The following is a 20,641-nucleotide window of genomic DNA, read 5'->3' as shown; positions in this document are numbered from 1 at the left end:
CAGTATATATATATATATATATATATATATATATATATATATATATATATATTCATCTCATCTCATCTCATCAGCCGTTTGTGTGTCCACTGCAGGACTGGCCTATCCCGACCGAAGTGGGGACGAATCAGCCAATGTATCTCTACCAAGTGGCTTAGGCTGTCTAGCAGAGATTGTGTGTAGGGTGAGAAGTGTTTGTAAGTGTAACTGTAGTGTTGGAGTGGCTTTGGATGTGTGTGTAGTCTGTGAACCAATTGTAATCGGCCTGCACAAGCCGACTGGGTGCAAGCATACTTTATGGTATGTGACACTGGTTCAACCATAGCACCCCTTGTGTCCTCCAATGCAGTATGTGGCCTGAAGAACGCTCCCAAAAATTATTACCCTGGTGGGGCGCGAACCCTTGTTCTTCAGTGTACGAAAACGCACACTTTACCACTGTACCACAGAGGCTCCTCTCTCTCTCTCTCTCTCTATTTTATATACAGTATACTGTATGTTTACAGTAATCCTCAATTATCCGATGTTACAGAGCCAACAGCATGTCTGGGCAATGGCTCCATCTGGATAACGGATTTCTCCCCTGGCTCCCCTCTGTACATAACCTAACTTTGAAAGCCAGTGTAAAAGGCCGCTACAGTACATCATACAACACTAGTTCCTGTTGTTTAACATTACTTTATCAGGTCAAGCAGACATATAAACCACAGCCAAGCAACTACCATGGTCAAGAAGACCCATCATCCACAGACAAGCAATCACCACTGCAGGGCCATACCTGCATTAATACGAAAACATGAAAAAAAAACAGCTGCACATGAAAAATGCAGTGGCCACACAAAACAAAATGGTAAAATGAAATAAAATCATGGTAAAATACAAAAAAATCATGATACAGTACAGAAAGCTAGAATAAAATCAATGTTAACACTTACAATTCGACCATCTCGCATCAATCTTACCCAGGATCTACCACATCTCCAGAGTCGACACTACCCTCTTCCTTTTCCCTACAGAAGGGGCCATCATCACACACCCTAGGAAATGGCATGCAAGGAACATCAAGGCCTGAAGTAGGTAAGAAACAACCACAAAAGCTACCATGTGTGCTGCCATAACAACTGTTCGAGAGGAGCTATTTACTACACAATCGCCATGGGGGAACTGAGACCGAGCAAGGAAGGGGTCTCTAGTGGATGCTGGGTCTCACCAGCCAGACACTGCGACACCATCGGGCAAATTTTTTGCACGGCCATGATTCCCACCTGCACGCAAGCATTTTGTCCACATAATAAGAAAAAAATGTAGGAGTAATGATTTCAAACAGCCAGATCACAGTGTCTGGTTAATAAATTGTCCAGGTAATGGTCATCTGGATAATCGCAAGATTATCGTATCTATCTATCTATCTATTGCCAGAAGCCTTAATCCCATAAGGAGTGGCCACAAACAAATTGCCTTTATGTCCCCCTGTCCCCTGCCAATTCACTGTCCTGCTCCCAGCTCACACCCCCCTCTCTCATATACCTCTTCACTCCATCCCTCCATCTCCTCCTCTCCACCTCACTCTCATATATTCTCCTTGTTAGTCTCTCACTCTCCATCCTCTCCATGTGGCCAAACCACCTCAGTGTGTTACTCCTAACACTTCCTATCACATCCACATCCACACCATGGCGCTCCATCACTTCCTCATTTGTCAGTCTGTCTCTCAATGTAATTCCACAGGCTTCTCTCAAATAACTAATTTCCACTGCTGTCACTCTTGACTTGTGCCCCTCTAACAAGGTTCAAGCTTCACTTCCATACATTAGAGTTGGTACCACAATACTGTCATGTAGTAACTTTTTCACTTCCATGCTCACTTCCCTGTTTCTTAACACTGCTTTCAAGGAACCAGCAACCTTTCTTCCTTCTTGTACCCTTTCAAGCACTTCACCCTCTAAACTTCCATCCTTACTCATCACACTACCTAAGTACTTAGACACAATCACATTTTCCATTTCCTCTTCATCCAACCTCACTGTACATTCAGTGACTTCACTTCTCTCAAAGACCATAACTATATTCTTCCCTACATTCATTTTTAGATTCCATTTCTTACTCTCCCAAACTCATCCATCAAGCCTTGCAGCTCCCCTTCGTCTTCACTTAACACAGTATCATCTGGAAACAACAGTACAGGGAGTTTCTAAACGCTGCCCTCTTTCATGAAGGCCGCTCCAACATCCACTGCCCTACCTTATATCTGTATTAAAACCCCATCCATATACAGACTGAATAACCATTCAAATAGAAAATTTCACTCAGTTCACTATCCACATGCACTGCAGCCTTCGGACCCTCATACATACTCTTCACAGCATTCAACAACTTCCCATTTACTCCATATATTGTTTATACTTTCCACATTCTTTGTGGAAAGAAGGGTTGCTGGCTCTCTGAAAGCGGCAATAAGAAACAGGGAAGTGAGCATGGAAGTGAAAAAGTTACTGCATGACAGTATTGTGATACCAACTCTACTGTATAGAAGTGAAGCTTGAACCTTGTTAGATGAGCACAAGTCAAGATTGACAGCAGTGGATATTAGTTATTTGAAAGGAGCATGTGGAGTCACATGGAGAGACAGACTGACAAATGAGGAAATGAAAGAGCGTTGTGATGTGGATGTGGATGTGATAGGAAGTGCTAGAAGAAACACAATGAGGTGGTTTGGCCATATGGAGAGGATGGAGAGTGAAAGATTGATGAGGAGAGTGTATGTGAGTGTGGTGGAGGGGGGGAGAGGAAGGGAGAGGCCAAGGATGAGATGGAGGGATGGAGTGAAGAGGTATATGAGGGAGAGGGGTGTGAGCTATGAACAGGGCAGCGAAATGGTGGAGAGCGCAACATGGAGGTGATTTGTTTGTGGCCATCCCTTACGGGATTAAGGCATCTGGCAAGAGATAGGTAGATGGACAGATAGATTTCTTTACAGGAAAACAAATATCATATTGCACTGTATTGTACCATGTCATTTATAAAGGCTCCAATGTGCTAGCACGCATTGGCCTTGGTCATCTAATGATGGCTCTCTACACTGCTCAATCTCTGGCAGGCTCCCTGCTCAGTCCCCTATCATTGGGGTCAAACTCCATGACCTCGTCCCAGGTATGTTTCAGTCATCTCTTGCAACCCTACCCCTGACATCCACACTTAAAACTTTCCACACCCGACTGTCATCCTCTATCCTCTTCACATGCCCAAACCATCTCAATCTACCCCTCCACACCACAACACCAATAAACTCCAGTCTCATCCTTCCTATCAACCCTTCAATCATATGCCTAGCCCCCCATGCCTCACATTCAAGGATGCAATATACAATGATCTAATCACTGTCATCTCCATGTGTTTGAGCCAATGAATATCCTGTTCCTTTGCTGTCCATGTCTCATTACCAGACAGCATTACGACCCTGACACATGCCACACACAAAGATCCCTTAACATGGAGGGAAAGTCCTCTTAATGTCAGGTGAGACAACAGCTCCCTGAACTTCCTCTAACCACTCCTTACCCTAGCCACAGAGCTAGCCCCAGCCCAACCTCCAGCACATAACATGTCCCACAAATAATAAAATTCTTCCATACACTCAGCAGACTCACCATCAAGATCAATCTTTTCATGCTTGGAAATCTCTACATGCTCTATCCGGCACCCCGCACTCACAAAATCAGCATTATCTTGCAGTCTACCTCTAATACCACTTGCAAAACTGGTCAAAACATATTTGCATGGTTAGATGACATTATGATTAAATATGGGAATACTGTTCATTGTTTCATGAGATTAGTGGCAAACAAATGCCACAATTATACCATCAGCGGGTAATGATGTTAATCCCTCAAATATTGGTTAACATAGTTCACTACACAAGACATGGTTAATTGAAAGTGAAATCAAATCACACATTTCTAAACAGCAGATTCATGATACACGGCAACATCATGCAGCAGTTTGCAGTATCAGTTGTTTACCAACCACCTCGCCGACTGGATGCATCAGAGTATCATGCATTCTAAATCCTCATTTACAGCTATCAGAAATATGTTTATAATAAAGCCCAGCAGCTGTTGCAATCTATGAATAATAAAAAGTAACCTGTGAGACATTCATTTCAACAGAAAATAGGGTAGAGAATTAATCATTCATTCATCATTCATCATCCAAACCAACGTTGCCTCATAAGGAGCGTAGCAGCCCGGGGCTAGGCAAGTTGGTCCTGACATTTAAGATGAGTGACCAGCCTCACTCATCCCTGAGTGGCATTATGTGAGCAATAAACCCCAACCATCCCTTGGACATAAACCTTCACCAGCTCAATCCGACTGGAGCGCACTAAACCATCAGGTGCCAAAATCTCGTTATATGGTCACCATCCAGCATAGTAAATGGTTTCCTGGTGTGCAGGAAACCATTTGGCTTGTTCCTAAGTGTAGAGTCACCCCCAGGCACAAGGAAGAGGAAATAATGAAGAACAGAAAGACAGAAGAGGAAGTGTAATGTCACCCATAGGCAGAAGGACGAGGAAAGAATGAAGGAATTCTTCACTAGACAGGCATGGTGATTCCGCCTATAATAACAAACTCACGATCTCAAGTAACCAGCAAAAGACTCATTTCAATAGAAAATGTGGAAAGGCCACGCCTGAAGCTCAAGGAATTCAAGACTCTTACGACAACACGGAGGCAGCTGAGAGTAACAATGACATCGTTTCTGTTGCCTCCATATTGAACTTTTAGGGTTCCTGAGGCGGGTTGATGAGAAGGATGTGGCACAGAGGTGGCAGCATGTGGCAACAACACACCTGCTTCATGCTGAGAGGCCGTAGTTCGCCTCAAGTCTTGGAGCCCCTCCCCCCAAGTCCTGGTCATTTCAGTTATACCACCAGTTGGGCCATAACAGCCTAAAGTGGCAAACAGCCAAATTGCCTCATGGCCAAAATATAGGTTCGGTTAAGTTAGGTCAGGTACAGCCTAAACGTGTTTGGTCTAACAGGATCACAGCCAAAAATAAATATGGCTGGATAGTCCCAACCTCCTCCCCCTCCCCCGTCCATTCAAGCAATGTCGTAAGTCAGGGTCAGGTAAGAATCTCACAATAATGTTCATTTCCATTATACAGTATATGCTTTACTGATTTCTTTTCCAGGTTGATAGCATTCACTGCTGACCAGTCTGATGTAGGTTTTGACCAGTTTGATGTTGGTTTGGGGGTATGGCAGGCAACTTTTCCAAGATGACAGATTCATAAGTAATTTTCCCCATAAGATCAGCTATTTCTAACTCATGATATTCTCAAATCACAGCCTGCGCCCCGTCTCATAAGACCGCGATTTTGAAGTGTCCACTGTACAGGTATATACATTACTGCATATTGTTCACAGTGAAATCAAATATGCTACATACAAGAAGATTCCTTTGACAAAATGACTAAAATAACTTGTTTTGTTTTATATTATCTGTGATTTGTTACTATATCTACAATGAAAATGCAGAGGGTCTTCACTTCCAGTTTTTTCACAGTATGGTATAAAGGAGAGCTATGGAACCAATCAGCATATAAACTTATAAAGTGACTCATGCTTACCTTGAAACCGACTGAGCCAGTCGGGTTGGCGATAGTGCTCGCTGGCCAAGACTGCCGTGTTGAGGAAGACAAGGACTATAATGAGCCAGTAAAAAGCTTGAGACTTGACTGCCTTACGACACGCTCTTCTTGCTCTGCGGTTTATTCTGTAGAAAATATTCTGTTATTTATTTACACAAATACACCTAAATTAATCTTAATGTTCAAAACTTAAACTATTCCCAAACTTGTAGAGCTTATGTTTAATATAAACAATAAAGATTTAAAATCATTATATTCTAAAAAATTGTACCAATTTGTAAACAACAGAATTCTTTGCCTGATATATGTTTGCAAACACTAAAGTTTAATTTCAATGAATTCTATCTTAACTATTACTTTATCATGAAAAAAATCAGATTCTGACAATATCTTAGATAGCACTACAGTGCTCTGATAAATACAACATTCATAATGGTGTGTATGGAATTGCTTTTCAATCAATTAAACATTTCAAGTACTTTTAATTAGCACTGGAATGATTACTGACCTCACTAGCTCAGCATCAAATTCTTCATGGGTGAGTGTAAACTAACAATCATTATTTATGAACTTCAAATGGGGCAACTCATCAATATTACTGATAATAACTACTAATGGGATCACTCAGAATTACTTAACAGCAACAGTATTTAAAAAAAAAAAAAAAAAAAAAAAAAAAAAAAAAAAAAACTAGTCTCTTTTTGGCATTTAACCCATACAGCATCAAGATATCTTGGTAATATGAACGACAGTGACACAGGAATTCAAGCTGTTTTCTTAAAACCAACATTCTTACCCAAAGTAATTTTAGTATTAGATACATCGCAGGTAACTGACATTTAATTTTCAACAAAGTAAATAAAGAGAACTAGCAAAATATACCTATTTTGCGATATTAAATAATGCCGCCTGAACAACACCCACGACAGCATGTTTACTGTCGATCCCCCTGACTGAACACGCCAGAGCACCAAACATACTCAAATGTACACAATTTCATAGCCAAACATTTTGGCAGATACTTATCTACAAAACCGTGTCACCTAACTGCAGGGGCTTCACCCTCCCAGACCCACCCAATTAGCAGTGAATGCCTAACTGGGGGGTTTTGCCCCCCAGATCCCCCAAAGATTATAACCTACCTAACAGCATGCAAACTAAAATGTTCATTGCATAAAACTTGCGCCAAAACAGTATCATGCGTTAAGAGCATGTTAATCATGGCACAATCGTCACACGACCATGCGATGGCGAAAGTAGATGCATTCATAAAGCAAATCTATATATAAATCACACAGGAGACATCCATTACAATATGATACATGTTAGTATAACAGCTCTTGGCAATTAGATTAAATTACTTCATATTCCATAAAATATAAAATGCACACAGTACTGTATTACGTATGATAACAGAACCTCCTATTCACAAACATTTTTAAAAACCAAAATTTTAAAACAGCCCATTATATACGTTAACCTATAAAAAATAAAGAATCCTGTCAACACTTCATTCCAACAGGAAAATCAGAAATACCACGTCACTGTCGTACATAATTAACGATATCTTTTATAATTTAATGTAGCTGCCACTGCACAATCTTATTCAACCCTCGGGAAAGATATCTAGTTGTCAGAACATTACTGGAGGCTGTTTTCTGACTCCTCAACAGAAAAACATCTCTCCGAAGATGAATAAAACTGTTTGAAGGAAGTACATATGAAATGAAAGAGGTTCACTGCAGTGAATGGGTTAAGCATGATGCATATAAGACTATGATGGCATCAATAGCTAACACTAATAGGGAATCAAAGTTCATCATCAGTTAGATGATGTGGGTGGGAACACAAAGATGTGATAAAACATCTCAAGTACTTATGGGAGACATATAATATGTTACCCCAAGAGAAAAATCAGGAAAGAGTATAAAAACTCGGATTATATATATATATATATAAAGAGTTTCAAAACAAGGAAGTGGTCAACCGTACATGCATATCCATTAAAAACACAAAACACTAAAACACAGATATTTGCATTCGGTAAAACTAGCAAGACGGGCCAGAAGTAAGGAATATTATTAGGATTTCCAATCACCACCAATGTGTAAGGCAAACATTAGTTGGCTTTCCACATTTTATCTTGCATTAAACCACTGAGGCATATATAAATCTCAGTTATCAGCATATGTAATGTACATGTATTTGTATGTAAAGAGTAAAAGACTTAAACCATTTTGTATGCCTGGTACAGTTTTGATATATACCACATAACTGCCATATTCAGTCTGATATATTGCTTTCTGAACATTATTTGACCTCATTCCATACCTGAAAGTTCAGTAAAGATACTGGTCCCTAAGGGCATCATATTTATCTCAAGCATTTTTAAAAATTCTTGTCATCATGGATTGTAAAAGTAACAAAATCATTTTCCTCTGTTATGAAATAAAAACAATCGATGGCAATAATGCAAAATTATGAGGGAATAAAATACAGTCTTATACATAGCTGCTGCACCACAGGAACTCAACATTCATGCTTATACTGTGACATAGAAGAGCTGCAAATTGCATGAAACACAAATTACATGAGTATTAACTACATGTAAATGGAGGTATTGTGTATCATTCCCACTTCCCAGCCAAATTCCACTTTTTCCATCCATTTTTCCACATTTCTCTTCCCCTTTTCCCATGTCTCATGATGCATTTACTCCCCATACACATATGACCACACCTTCTCACATATTCCCTGGCACCAATTACAAGCACTCAGTACATCATCATCATCATCACTAAGACATCATCATTACCATTACCAATCACCACCAACAGTCATCATCAATCACCCACCAATCACCATCAAATACACACAACATAAGCTACAAAGCAACTGAGCTATTCGATCCCTTGTGAATGCCCACTGCATTTTCAGCATGCTCTGACAAGCTTCTGACACTTATCTGTGGGAAGCACAGCAATTATAGCGTTTTGGGACACTTGAGGTCCCACAAGAAGAAATGTGGTAAGCACCACCCTAGCTGGTTTTTAGTTAGCACCATATAACACTATTTTGACTCTACCAGCCAGGCAAGTCACTTACCCCAAAGCTACATTGGAAATATGGTTGAAAGTCTTTCAAAATAGAATGGTGAAATCGATTTTCCACTCAATCTGGTCTGACAGTTCATAACAGCACTGCGAACTGTGGTATGCGCCACACTCTGTTTGACTCACGTGAACAGTGCGGACAGCAGCAATGCCATTGTTGTTGCTACATGCTGGTAACAACAGCTAGCATTTTTTTTGTGTGTGCACGATGAATACTGTCCATTTTTGTTTACTTTACCGTTAGGTAAGTGTTACTGATATTTTTACATGTTAAACAAGGTCTCCCTCACTATTCATTAACTCATAAATTCAGTTGCTAATTTTCCTAATATTTAGTGATTGTAGCTCTAATTGTTGGTTGTACTTCTTACTACCCTCACCCCCACTAGTTCACTGTTGTTCATTTGTGATGACGTACCTGTTGATTCAGTGCCTGTGGCTCCTGGTGGTGACAGTGATGACACATCAACTTTGCTTATGATGTTGTCAGGGTTGCTGCTGTGAATGGCTACCACAGCCTACTGTTCTACCATTCAATTTGAGCTGAATGCATTGTTTCTACCATAGCCTACTGTTCTACTGTTCATTTGAGTTGAATGTACTGTTTTTCTTGTTTGTTAGTAATGTTTTGGTCATAGGCTGGTTTCCTTAGGAATGAATAACCTACCAAAAACCATAAAAACATCACCACAAGATGAAAATTTACAATAATCATACCATAGTTACAAATTTTTCCAAATTGCTTTTACATTCCCATTTTGGCACAATTCACCCTATATTTTGGTTTTTGAATGAATTTTATCTATAAAAACATTGGAGTCAGCCAAGGTTGAAGTTGCACTAAGTGAACTGTGATGTCTGACATTTTTAAGAAAATTGTTACCCTCTGTTATAATTATTAGTTTTCCCTATTTGTTATAACATTCATATTTTTACCATGATTTTTCCCTTTATTTTGGTTTTTGAATGAAGTCATTATCAATAAAAACAACAGAGTTATCATTCAATGAAGTTGCATAAATTGTAAACACAATTTTAGATGCTTAAAAAGACATTATACTCTATGTTACATTATTAACCCGTTTGTACATGATGAAACGTTTGTCGTCATTAAGGTCTGACTGTGACAATACACATTGATGCTTTTGGCGTCATTAAACATAAAAACTTTCATCAGATGGAAAGTTTTCGGCCGATCAGCATCATTTTTGGAGGTGTCATAGCTTCCCTGCTCCTCGTCAAAAGTAATGAGTTGGCAACTGTGGGTCCTGATACCAGCAAGAGAGTGCACAGGTTATTCAGTACCAAATGAGCAGTGGGTGAGGAAGGTACTGCGCATTTTTGTCACTTTAAATTTCCACTCTTACCCCCGTCCTGGCTGTGCAACATATTTCACTATACCAGTAGTGCTTGTGTATAGTGTTTGGACACTGTTGTGATTAGATTTGGTCTTTGCAATAGGAAATTTGGTGCTTGTGAAGCAATCCTGGTCGTTATCAGCCGCTGGCCCAACGAAGATTGTGCTACTGTTTCTAATCAACTACACCGCCTCTACCCGGCGCCAAATGTGATTATTCAGCTATAAAAATAGTGACAGTGAATCATGTGAATATAGTGTGCATATCTAGTGTACAAAGAATTGGTGAAATATGTGCGGTAGCTTAGAGGAAGTTAGGAAACTGTCCTACAGTCATGACACGACGTGGGTACACCGTAGTTTTTTGCATTTTTCTCGAAAACTATGAGGCCTAGAATCACCACTGTGGGCTCAAATGAAAGCCAATGAAATTCTGCATAGGAAGATAAAATAAAAATATGACAGTGGCAAGAAAAGTTTTTTGCTAGAGCTTCCCGAATAAAAAAATCTGTTGTCTGTTGGAAATGAGTTTTACTTTTCATTTATTACTCAAACACCATACCTCGTATTAAACTGGGACCTCTGGCATTCAAAAGCTAATAAAATTCTCTTTCTAATGATTGTATAACATGTAGAGATTGATTAGTAAACATTCGACTTATGATGTTGGAAAGTGAAATGTATGCTCTTGAATGTTTATTCACACGGCCCTAACGTACATATACAGTGTGTTCTCGATAAACAAAAGGGATAAGGCCAGAAAAAACTTTCATAATTCGAAATTTTGTATATCGGAACTATTTTCCCCATTGAAATATACATAGAAAGGGGGGGATGCATCCCAGGACCCCCTCGGACCCCCTACCTAAATTTTACCTCTCCTATTTTGAAGTAAGTAATACCCGTAGACGTAAGTAATACCTGTAGATGTAGAGGACGAGGTGGCCATTTTCTTGTACACCTCCTTTTTCTTGGTCACAGTCCCAACGGTGGAAACTGCAAGGTCTAAAGCATGCCCAATCTCCGAGACTCCCTCCCCCTCCTTGTGGCATCTTATAATTTTCAATTTCCTCCCCAAAATTTGAGTACGGTGCTGCTGCTTCTTTGCAGCGGGCTCCCCCCATGCTGGAGATGAAGCAGGGCACTTGGGAGGCATGTCTAAACAGTACGAAAAGATGCAGAGCTGTGAAAATATCCTCACGTACACTGAAGCTACGATCGCCATCAAAACATGGACATTAATCAGGACAATTCGCACCCAAGACGATTCCCTGTCATTCTATAAATATATTTAATATTAATTGATTAATACTATAAGAACTAATTTCATGGGGAACTATCCACAGCATTGGCTTTGGATATTATTTACAAATTGCACTTGCAGTCAATAATTAACTTGCTTCTGCCTCACTGTAGTCGACTTTGAATTATAATCTGACATCTGCCATTGCTGTCTTCAATTTGGATGCAGTCGGCTGAGATTGATTGATTACCTGAGAATGTAGACGTCACATGAAGATTATTCGTATAATTTTAGAGTATGTCGATCATTCACTTGAGGTTATTAGGTAATTATATAAATGCCAATGTCTCATATGCAGCCGTATGTTAAACGATGAAGTGAAACATTGTATGTCACCTGATTCACGTTTCAATATATTTATATTTTTTTCCGTTAATACTAACTATCTGATGCCATATTTTACATTTATTATAAAAAAAATAAACCACCATCAATGTGCCTGCCCTCCTCTCTTTCTATTTCTCCCATCTTTCCTGTCACTTCTTATTGCTCTTCTTTCCATTATAGGTGGCTTTACATTGAGTGACAAGCCAAATGGTTTCCTGTAAGCCAAGAAACCATTTACAACGCTGGGTGGTAACCATATAACCAAACCATACGTGCTCCCTACGTGTCAACAAGTGGGTTGGTGAAGGGTCAGTGCCCCTCCCTGTAAAACAAATAACTCAGAGCCAAATGGCCACCCCTTATGGGATTATGGGGTCTGGCAATAGATAGACCTTTATAACCCATAGTAACTCGAAAAATAATATACTTGCTAAATAAACTGATACGGTATGTAAATAAATAACGGGGAATCATCCTGACGGCGAATTGTCCCAAAACCGTGGACTCAACTGAGATGCGTGCGAAAAACCGTTTACCAGAGAAGGATTAGTTCATTTCCTCGACGCAAGCAAGCGGCCATGACAAATTTTTCGTATTTCCTTTCGTATCGCTATTTGTATCATCGAGACATACTTTCGTATAGTGAAATTTGTCCTACATTCATCGCTTTTGTATTATCAAAAATTTGTACTTCGGGTTTTCGTTTATCAAGGACTCACTGTAATGTGTTTTTTTGCTTATTGTGTAAAACAAACACCAACGAATAGGAATATATGGGTTTTGTGGCAAAATAAATACTGTTTGGGTGGTGAAAATAAGCTGAGAATACACATTTTTGGAGTGAGCGGTGTGGGGGGGGGGGAGAATAGCTGGCGAGTCATGTCCCACAAAACTTATTAACTTACCCGCACACGAAAGGGTTAAGATTTTGAAATTTTTATTACATAATCTTATTCAGCATCAATCATGCTTTATTGTTTTTTTTTTTTTTTTAATGAAGTTTGTCTATAATAACAAGAGAGTTATTCTTGGCTGAAGCTGAATATTTTGTAGCAAATATTAACTGCAATTTCATGAGTTTTTTTCTAAACACCGTACTCTATGTTGCAATAGTAAGTTTTCCAAATTCTGATAACATTCCAATATTCAGCATGTCATTAGTTTTATTTTGGTGTTTGAATGAAGTCTCTAGCTTTAATAACAAGAGAGTTTTACTTGGTTAAAGCTGTGCAAACTTTAATTGCAATTTCTGACGTTTTTAAAAAATGGCGCTTACCACAATTCCTCCTGCACGGCCTCACTTTTTCAGCTATTTCATCACAAGAGCCACACCTGAGAGGTATGTAGACAGAGGGGTGCCACAAAAAATGCTAAATTGAATACTACCTACCATTAGTGTTGAGTTCCTAATGTACTTATTAAACAAAGGAGCTACAGCAGTTCACTTTCAACCAGTCGCTCAATCTTGAAACAATACACTTAATAAGCAATCTACATGAAGCACGTCAGCATGGCAAATAATACTTTATAATATGGGATATCATAACAGAAGAATGATAGGAAAGCATAAGCTGTGACCATTTCTACACACACATAAATGGTACACATGTACATGTCAGTGGTACTGTAATAACAAGTTTTTGCATAACCAAGAAAGCTGTTTTTCCTCCATTAAGAGGTTACGGAGGTGCCTAAGGAAAAGCAGCTTCAGTTGCACTACCTGCGACACAAAAATATAAAAGTAAAGAGGGGACCACCTGACACTCGTCTACTAGGATAAGGAGAGAGGTGCTACAGTAATTTAAAATATATTACCCCGTCATGAAAATAACTTATATTTAGTGACAATCTGCTGGAACCAAGATTTTCCTTGCCATCTGGTACATTATTGTATTACCCTGACTCAACACTGCCACTTTTTTTTTTTTTTTTAAATGCAAGAAGAACAAACCAAAGGCCAGGAGCCTGCAAACCATTTCTTCCAAGAAAAAATAACAAAATAAAAAAGAGAACCAAATTCAAGATCCGTTCATTTTGAGATGCCTGGACACACTGCATTTGAAAGACTGGAGATCAAAGGAAGTAGGAAATACAGACAGAGGGAGACAGTTCCAGAGTTAACCTGTTGCATAAAAAAAGGACTGGAAGTAATGGATAACTCCTGCATTAAAGAGCTGGACAGAAAAGGGATGAGAGTTTGTTGCTAAGCGGGTGCTGCGCGCCTGTCGTAGAGGTGGAGGGATGCAAGCAGACAGTTCAGAGGAGCAGTGACCATTGAAGCAATGATAGAAAAGAGATAAAGATGCAACACTGTGGCGAAAAGACAGAGGTTGAAGGGAGCCAGTATGAGGAGGAGAGTTAGTAAGACAAAAAGCCTTTTACTTCACCCTATTGAGAAGAGCTGTATGTGGGGAGCCTCTCCACACGAGAGTTGTACTCTACACAAGGGCAAATAAGACCCGTGTATAAAGTCAACAACTGTGCAGGGGTAAAGAAGGTACAGAGTCGCCTTAGCACCCCTACTCTCTTGGAAGCAGTTTTACAAGAGATGTGAGAAGGAGGTTGTAGCACGGGCTGAACAGGGAGGTACTCCCACGGGGAATGGGAATGCTGGTGATAGGGAAAGCTGGAGCTCCTGTTTCACTAGCTATCTAACCAACCCCCTTTGCTAACCTTTTCAGTGTGACAGTAACATGGAGAGTAGACCAGCATACACTCCCAAACATTTCCTCTAATTATCGTATGCACTACACCACATGCACTTTACATTTCACACAACGTATCCCACTACGTTACAGGGGTTGGCGGCGCCAGCAAGGGCATGCGGCCAGAAAACTTTGCCCCCATTACCTAGTGGCGGCCATTTGGGGGAAGGCGTGACGGGGGTTCCGCCGGTAAAGATCATGGGTCCGGGGCGAGATGGGGCTCGAACCAGTGCTAGAGGGTACAGGGCATTGTGGTTTCCAGGTTGCAGCTTCCGCCCAATGGAGAGGGGCCCGAACCTGGGAGTAGTGCCCCAGGAGGCTGCCCTAGCAGTGGGTGTATAATAGCAGGACAGTTGCAGTGCCAAGGCGTGCTTGGAAGGTGTCCCTGCAGCTGTCCTGGCGGGGTGCCCCGAGGCCACTACCACAGCCACTGGTAAGCCGGTGGGCTAGGGGTCCCAGACCCATTGCCTGGACCTGGGACTGTGCAGTGAGTGAGGCGTAAGTCTACCCCTTTTAATAATACTGACTATGACTAAAAATAAGTTTCAAAGCAAGCCTGAGGACAGTAAATCCCCCATGGGGAAGCAGGTGGGTTCATGGAATGTGGAAAGTTTGAGGGCAAGAGCGGGAGAAGTCATTGAAGCATTCAGTGGGAGGTGGGTGGATGTGGCATGTTTGCAGGAAGTCCAGTACAGGGGTGGATCAGCCAGAGAGATTGTTCGGAAGGATTGTTATTATAAGTTGTTTTGTCAGGGGAGAACAGACGGATATGTGGGTGTTGGTGTGATGGTTGCGGAGAAATGGGTGGAATGTGTCATGTATGCAAGTAATAGATAGGATATTGGTGGTGAAAATTCTGGTTGGTGGAATGATAACTGCAAATATATCGGCATATGCTCCACAGGCAAGCTTGGATGAAGTAGAGAAAGATAGATTTTGGGATGACTTAATACGTGTAGTAGGTGCTATGCGGGACAATGAGATAGTGGTTTTGGGAGGGGATGGTCATGTAGGTGATGCAGCTCAAGGTTATGAAGAAGTACATGGGGGATGTGCGTATGGTATAAGGAATGCGGAAGGGAAAGGATGCTCGAGTTTGGGGAGGCAACAAACATCATTATGTGCAACACACATTTTAGGAAAAAAGAGTGAGGTTAATTAAGTATGAGTCTGGGGGAAATAGCAATCAGATAGATTTTTTCTGGTTAGGAGGGCTGATAGGAGGTTAATGAGGGATGTTAAAGTTATAGGAAGTAAGAAGTGTGTGCAGCAGCTCAAACTATTGATTTGTGATATGGTGCTTAAGGAATGAGTGATGAAAAACAGACTTATTTACCCAGAAGGAAAATATGAAAGCTGGAAAACCAAGTAGTAAGGGATGCCTTCTATAGTGAGATGAGGAGAGTTATGGCTGAACAGGGAGCCGTAGACAGAGGCGTTAATGAACAGCATAATGCCCTTAAGACCAAACTCTTGAGAGTTATTGCTGTAATATGCGGTTGGACTAGAGGCCCACCAAGACATAACGTAACTTGGTGGTGGGATGAGGGTGTAGAAGCTGCAGTTAGGGTGAAAAGAAGGCTTTTCCGGGAATGGAAGAAGGGTAGTAACAAGGAGGAATACTTGGCTGCAGGGCGTGGGGCTTGAAGAGAGGTACACAGGGTGAAGTCTGAGTCACAGAGACTTTTACTTGATAACCTAAATCATGGGGAAAGGAAAATATGATACTTAAGGTGGCAAATCAGATGAAGAGAGATAATCGGGATATTATTGGTGAGCAGTGTGTGAAGAATGATGATGAAAGAGTAGCGGTGAACAATTGGGATATTGAAGATGCATGGAGAAAGCATTATAACCAGTTGCTGAATGAGGAGTCTGACTGGGACAGGGAAGGTTTGGAGACAGCAGATCCAGTGTCTAGCCCTTGGCCATTGATTGATGCTGCTACTGTGAGTGAGGCAATAGGCAGGATGCAGGTGGGGAAGGCAGCAGTTGTGTCAGGGTTGGCTGCCAAAATGTTGAAGGCCTCAGGATTATTTATGAGTGTGTTGTCCCAGATGATTGGCTGAAGAGTGTAATTGTAAATTGTATAGAGGGAAGGGTGATGCCCTGGAAAGAGGAAATTATAGAGGTATAAAGCTCTTAGACCTGATAATGAAGGTAATAGAGAGAGTTCTAGAAGGTATGATTAGATAAAGAGTGAATATTGAAGAGATGTAGCTTGGGTTTATGCCAGGAAAGGGGACTGCTGATGCCATGTTCATTGTTTGACAGCTTCAGGAAAAATATGTTGGGAAGAGAAGGGATCTGTATTTTGTTTTTGTTGATTTGGAAAAGGCCTTTGACAGAGTCCCTAGAGAGGTGGTGAAGTGGGCAACGAAAAAGCTTGGGTTGGAGGAGTGGCTGTTTAGGGTGGTTATGGCCATGTATGTGGGTGCTTGCACCCAGGTAAGAGTGAATGGAGATTTGGAGATTTGAGTGATGAGTTTTCCATGAATGTTGGTGTGCATCAGGAGTCAGTTTTGAGCCCACTGTTGTTTATCATGGTACTTGAAGCCCTCTCAAGGGACTTCAGAAACGGACTCCCATGGGATGATGTATGCTGATGATTTGGTGTTGATTGCAGAGAACGAAAGGGAGGTGGATGAAAGATTTAAGAAGCGGATAGATGGTACGGGGCATAAGGGCTTAAGGGTAAATGCAGATAAAACAAAAGTGATGATATCTAGGGTTGGTGGCGGTACTGTCAAAGACGAGGGAGAGTGGCCAAGTGCAGTTTGCCACAAGAGCGTGGGAAGTAATTCCATCTTATGTAGTGTTTGTGATAAATGGGTGCACAAGAGATGTAGTGGTATCAGAGGTAGACTGCGAGATAATGCTGATTTTATGTGTTCGTCGAATCGGGGAGAGCAGGTGGAGATTGTCAGGCAAGAAAGGATTGAACTTGCTGGTGAGTCTCTTGAATGTGTGGAAGAGTTATGTTATTTGGGAGACATGTTGTGTTCTGGAGGTGGTGCTGGAGCTAGCTCTGTTGCTAGGGTGGGAAATGGTTGGAAGAAATTCAGGGAGCTGTTACCTCTCCTGACATTGAGAGGACTCTCCCTAAATGCTAAGGGGTCTTTGTATGCAGCATGTGTTAGGAGTGTAATGCTGTATGGTAGTGAAACCTGGGCAGTAAAGGAGGAGGATATTCACAGGCTCTGACGTACAGAAATTACAATGATTAGGTGGATGTGCAGTGCGTCCCTGCATGCAAGGTCGGGGGGGTTGGGTTTATGATGGAAGAGTTGAGAGGTAGGATGGGACTGGAGTGTATTGGTGCTGTGATGAGGAGAGGTAGATTGAGATAGTTGGGGCAAGTGGAGAGGATGGGGGACGATAATTGGGTGCAGAGGGTGAGAAGTGTTAATATTGGGGGTGGGGATGTGAGGGGTAGACCGAGAAAGACTTGGGACGAGGTCATTAAGTGTGACCTCAGGGTTAGGGGGCTGAACAGGGAGGCTGCAATAGATCATGCAGCATGGACAGTCACCAACAGGTGACCAAGGCCGACGAATGTAAGCATGTTGGAGCCGTCAAAAATGAAAACAAAACGAAAACGTAATATGATCTTTCCAAGATAAATCCCGAGAGAATGAAACCTCAAGCATGTTTATCTGTGGATTGCGAGCCACAGCTCAGGCTGGGAAGCGTTGTTTTGTGAACCATAGCTCAGGCTGGGAAGTGTTGTTTTGTGAGCCACAGCTCAGGCTGTGCTAACCTTCCAGTGGTCATGCATCACCGCTAACTACCCAACTCCTGTGGAAACTTACACATGGCGCTAAGCAAAGACGGAGAGAGGGAGATTTTTTTTTTTTTTTTTTTTCACCAGAGGATGCCCTGAATGTATATCTTCAAGTTTATAATCAACAAAAACTAAAAAAAAAAAAAAAAAAAAAAAATCACTACTCCCCTACACTAACTTACGCACGGTGCTACGCAAAGACAGAGAGAGAGAGATTTTTTTACTTTCACCAGATGATGCCCTGGATTTTTATCTTCAAGTTTATAATAAACAAAAACTATAATTTTTTCCCCTTTTTTTGGCGCTAAACAGGATGGGATAAAAAAAAGGTAACTGTGCAATCCACAAGTTAAGGATGATGCAGGACTGAGCTGGATATTATCAAACATTAGCGGGTGCTCCTGTGGATGATTTTGTTGGCCTGAAAGGTGTATGAACTCAATCTTTGATGCATGAAAAACAACAAGATTACTTTTACCCCAGTCAGAGATATGAGCCAAGTCAGACATTAGGTGTGCCACTGCGCCATCCTTTATTTGTTGAGGTAAATGCTGAGATAGACGTTGCAGGAACTGAATGGAAAGGTGAAAGGTGGAATCATCAGTGTATGAGTGGATGGGATTAGATGTACTGCTTAGGTCATTGATGAATAAAAGGAAGAGAGCTGGTGATAGGACAGAGCCCTGAGGAACATCATTATTGATAGATCTATGAGAAGAACTGTGGCCATCTACAAAAGCAGCTATAGAACGGCCAAAGAGGAAGCTATAGATGAAGGCACAGATAGAAGGATGAAAACCGTAAGAAGGCAGTTTGGAAATTAAAGATTTAGGCCAGACTCGATCGAAAGCCTTTGAGATGGCAAAGTTTTCGCCAAAGGAAGGATGACCAAGAGTCTGAATGGTAGGTGAGAAGATCACCAATGGAATGTCCCTGATGGAACCCATACTGACGATCAGAAAGATGGTTGTGATAGGACAGATGCTTTAAAACTTTTCTGTTAAGAACATACTCGAAAACTTTTGAGATACATGATGTTAAAGCACCTGGGCGATAGTTAGAGGGTTGTGAATGGTCACCCTTCTTTGGGACTGGCTGAATGAGAGCAAACTTCCACCAAGAAGAAAGGGTACAAGTTGACAGACAAAGGTGAAAGAGTTTACCTACACAGGGTGTAAGCACAGAAGCACAGTTCTTGAGAACAACAGGAGGGACCCCATCAGGCCCATATGCCTTGTTAGTATTGAGGCAAGTGATGAAAGAAAATACATCAGTTGACGACATTTTAATGTCAGTCATGAGGAAGTCAGAGGGGGGAAGTGATGGAGGAATGGCACCAGAATCATCTAAAGTGAAACTGGAGGAGAAAATCTGAACGAAGAGATCTGCTTTATCAGTAGAAAATATAGCTACAGAGCCATCACAGTAGAAAAGAGCAGGGAAGAATGATAGGTAAAGTTGTTAGAAAGGTTTTTGGCAAAGGTACCAGAAGAAGCGGGAAGAATTCGAGTTGGAGAGTTGAGAGCATTTAGCACAGATGAAATTATTTTTAGCAGAGCAAAGAACAGACTTAGCATGATTCCAGACAGAAACATAAAGATGTGATTCACGGGTGGGTTGGCTCCAGTACCTTTTATGGGCCTTCCCCATGTTGTGGACAGCATTAGAACAAGCGTGATTAAACCAAGGCTTTTTTGCAAAAGTCAAAGGATATGAGAAAGGAATGTATGCTTCCATGTCTGGGAGAATTACCTCCGTAATGCACATGACACACACAGATGGCTCCCGGCCATGGAAGCAATAATCATTCCAGGGAAAATCAAAGAAGTACTGCCTGAGGACCTCCCAATCAGCAGCTCCAAAGTGCCACAACCAACATTTCATTGGAGGGTCCACAGGCCGTACTGGAACAACAGGACAGGTTAAGGTAATAAGGTTGTGATCGGAGGAGCCCAATGGAGAAGAAAGATTAACAGTGTAAGCAGAAGGATTAGTTGTAAGAAAGAGGACATGGAGCTCTCTCAAAGGCAGTCAGGAATATGGGTAGGGTGCTGTACAAGTTGCACTAGGTCATTATGGATAGAAAAGATGTAGGCTTGTTTACCAGGTGGATCAGTGAGAGGAGAGGAAAGCCAAAGGTGGTGGTGAACACTGAAATCCACTAGAATGGAGCTTTCAGAGAAAGGAAAAACGGATAGGATGTGTTCCATCGCAGAAGTCAGATAGTCAAAGAATTTTTCATAGTCAGCAGAATTAGGGGATAAGTAAACAGCACTGATATATTTAGTCAGTGAATGAGAGGAAAGCCAAAGCCAGAGAGTAGAGAATTCAAACGAATCAAGTTCAGGAACATGAGAAAAAGATAAGTCGTTGCGTACATATACACAACAGCCACCTTTG

The 20,641-nt window shown here is 41.3% G+C and overlaps 1 protein-coding gene across 1 annotated transcript in view; it reads right to left on the bottom strand.

Moving 5' to 3' along the window:
• The window catches only part of LOC145414371 (muscle calcium channel subunit alpha-1-like), a 1,622,725-nt gene that overhangs the window by 1,267,864 nt on the left and 334,220 nt on the right, over positions 1-20,641 (bottom strand). The window contains exon 14 of the mRNA XM_080283905.1: positions 5,632-5,777. Within this exon, the coding sequence (XP_080140031.1) occupies positions 5,632-5,777 (146 nt within the window). The remainder of the gene's footprint in view (positions 1-5,631; positions 5,778-20,641) is intronic.

This window comes from Coenobita brevimanus, chromosome 99, assembly GCF_032717465.1.
Source record: "Coenobita brevimanus isolate Jiangsu-jjx chromosome 99, ASM3271746v2, whole genome shotgun sequence".
Lineage (NCBI taxonomy): Eukaryota > Metazoa > Arthropoda > Malacostraca > Decapoda > Coenobitidae > Coenobita > Coenobita brevimanus.
This window is presented reverse-complemented; position numbering and strand designations above follow the sequence as displayed.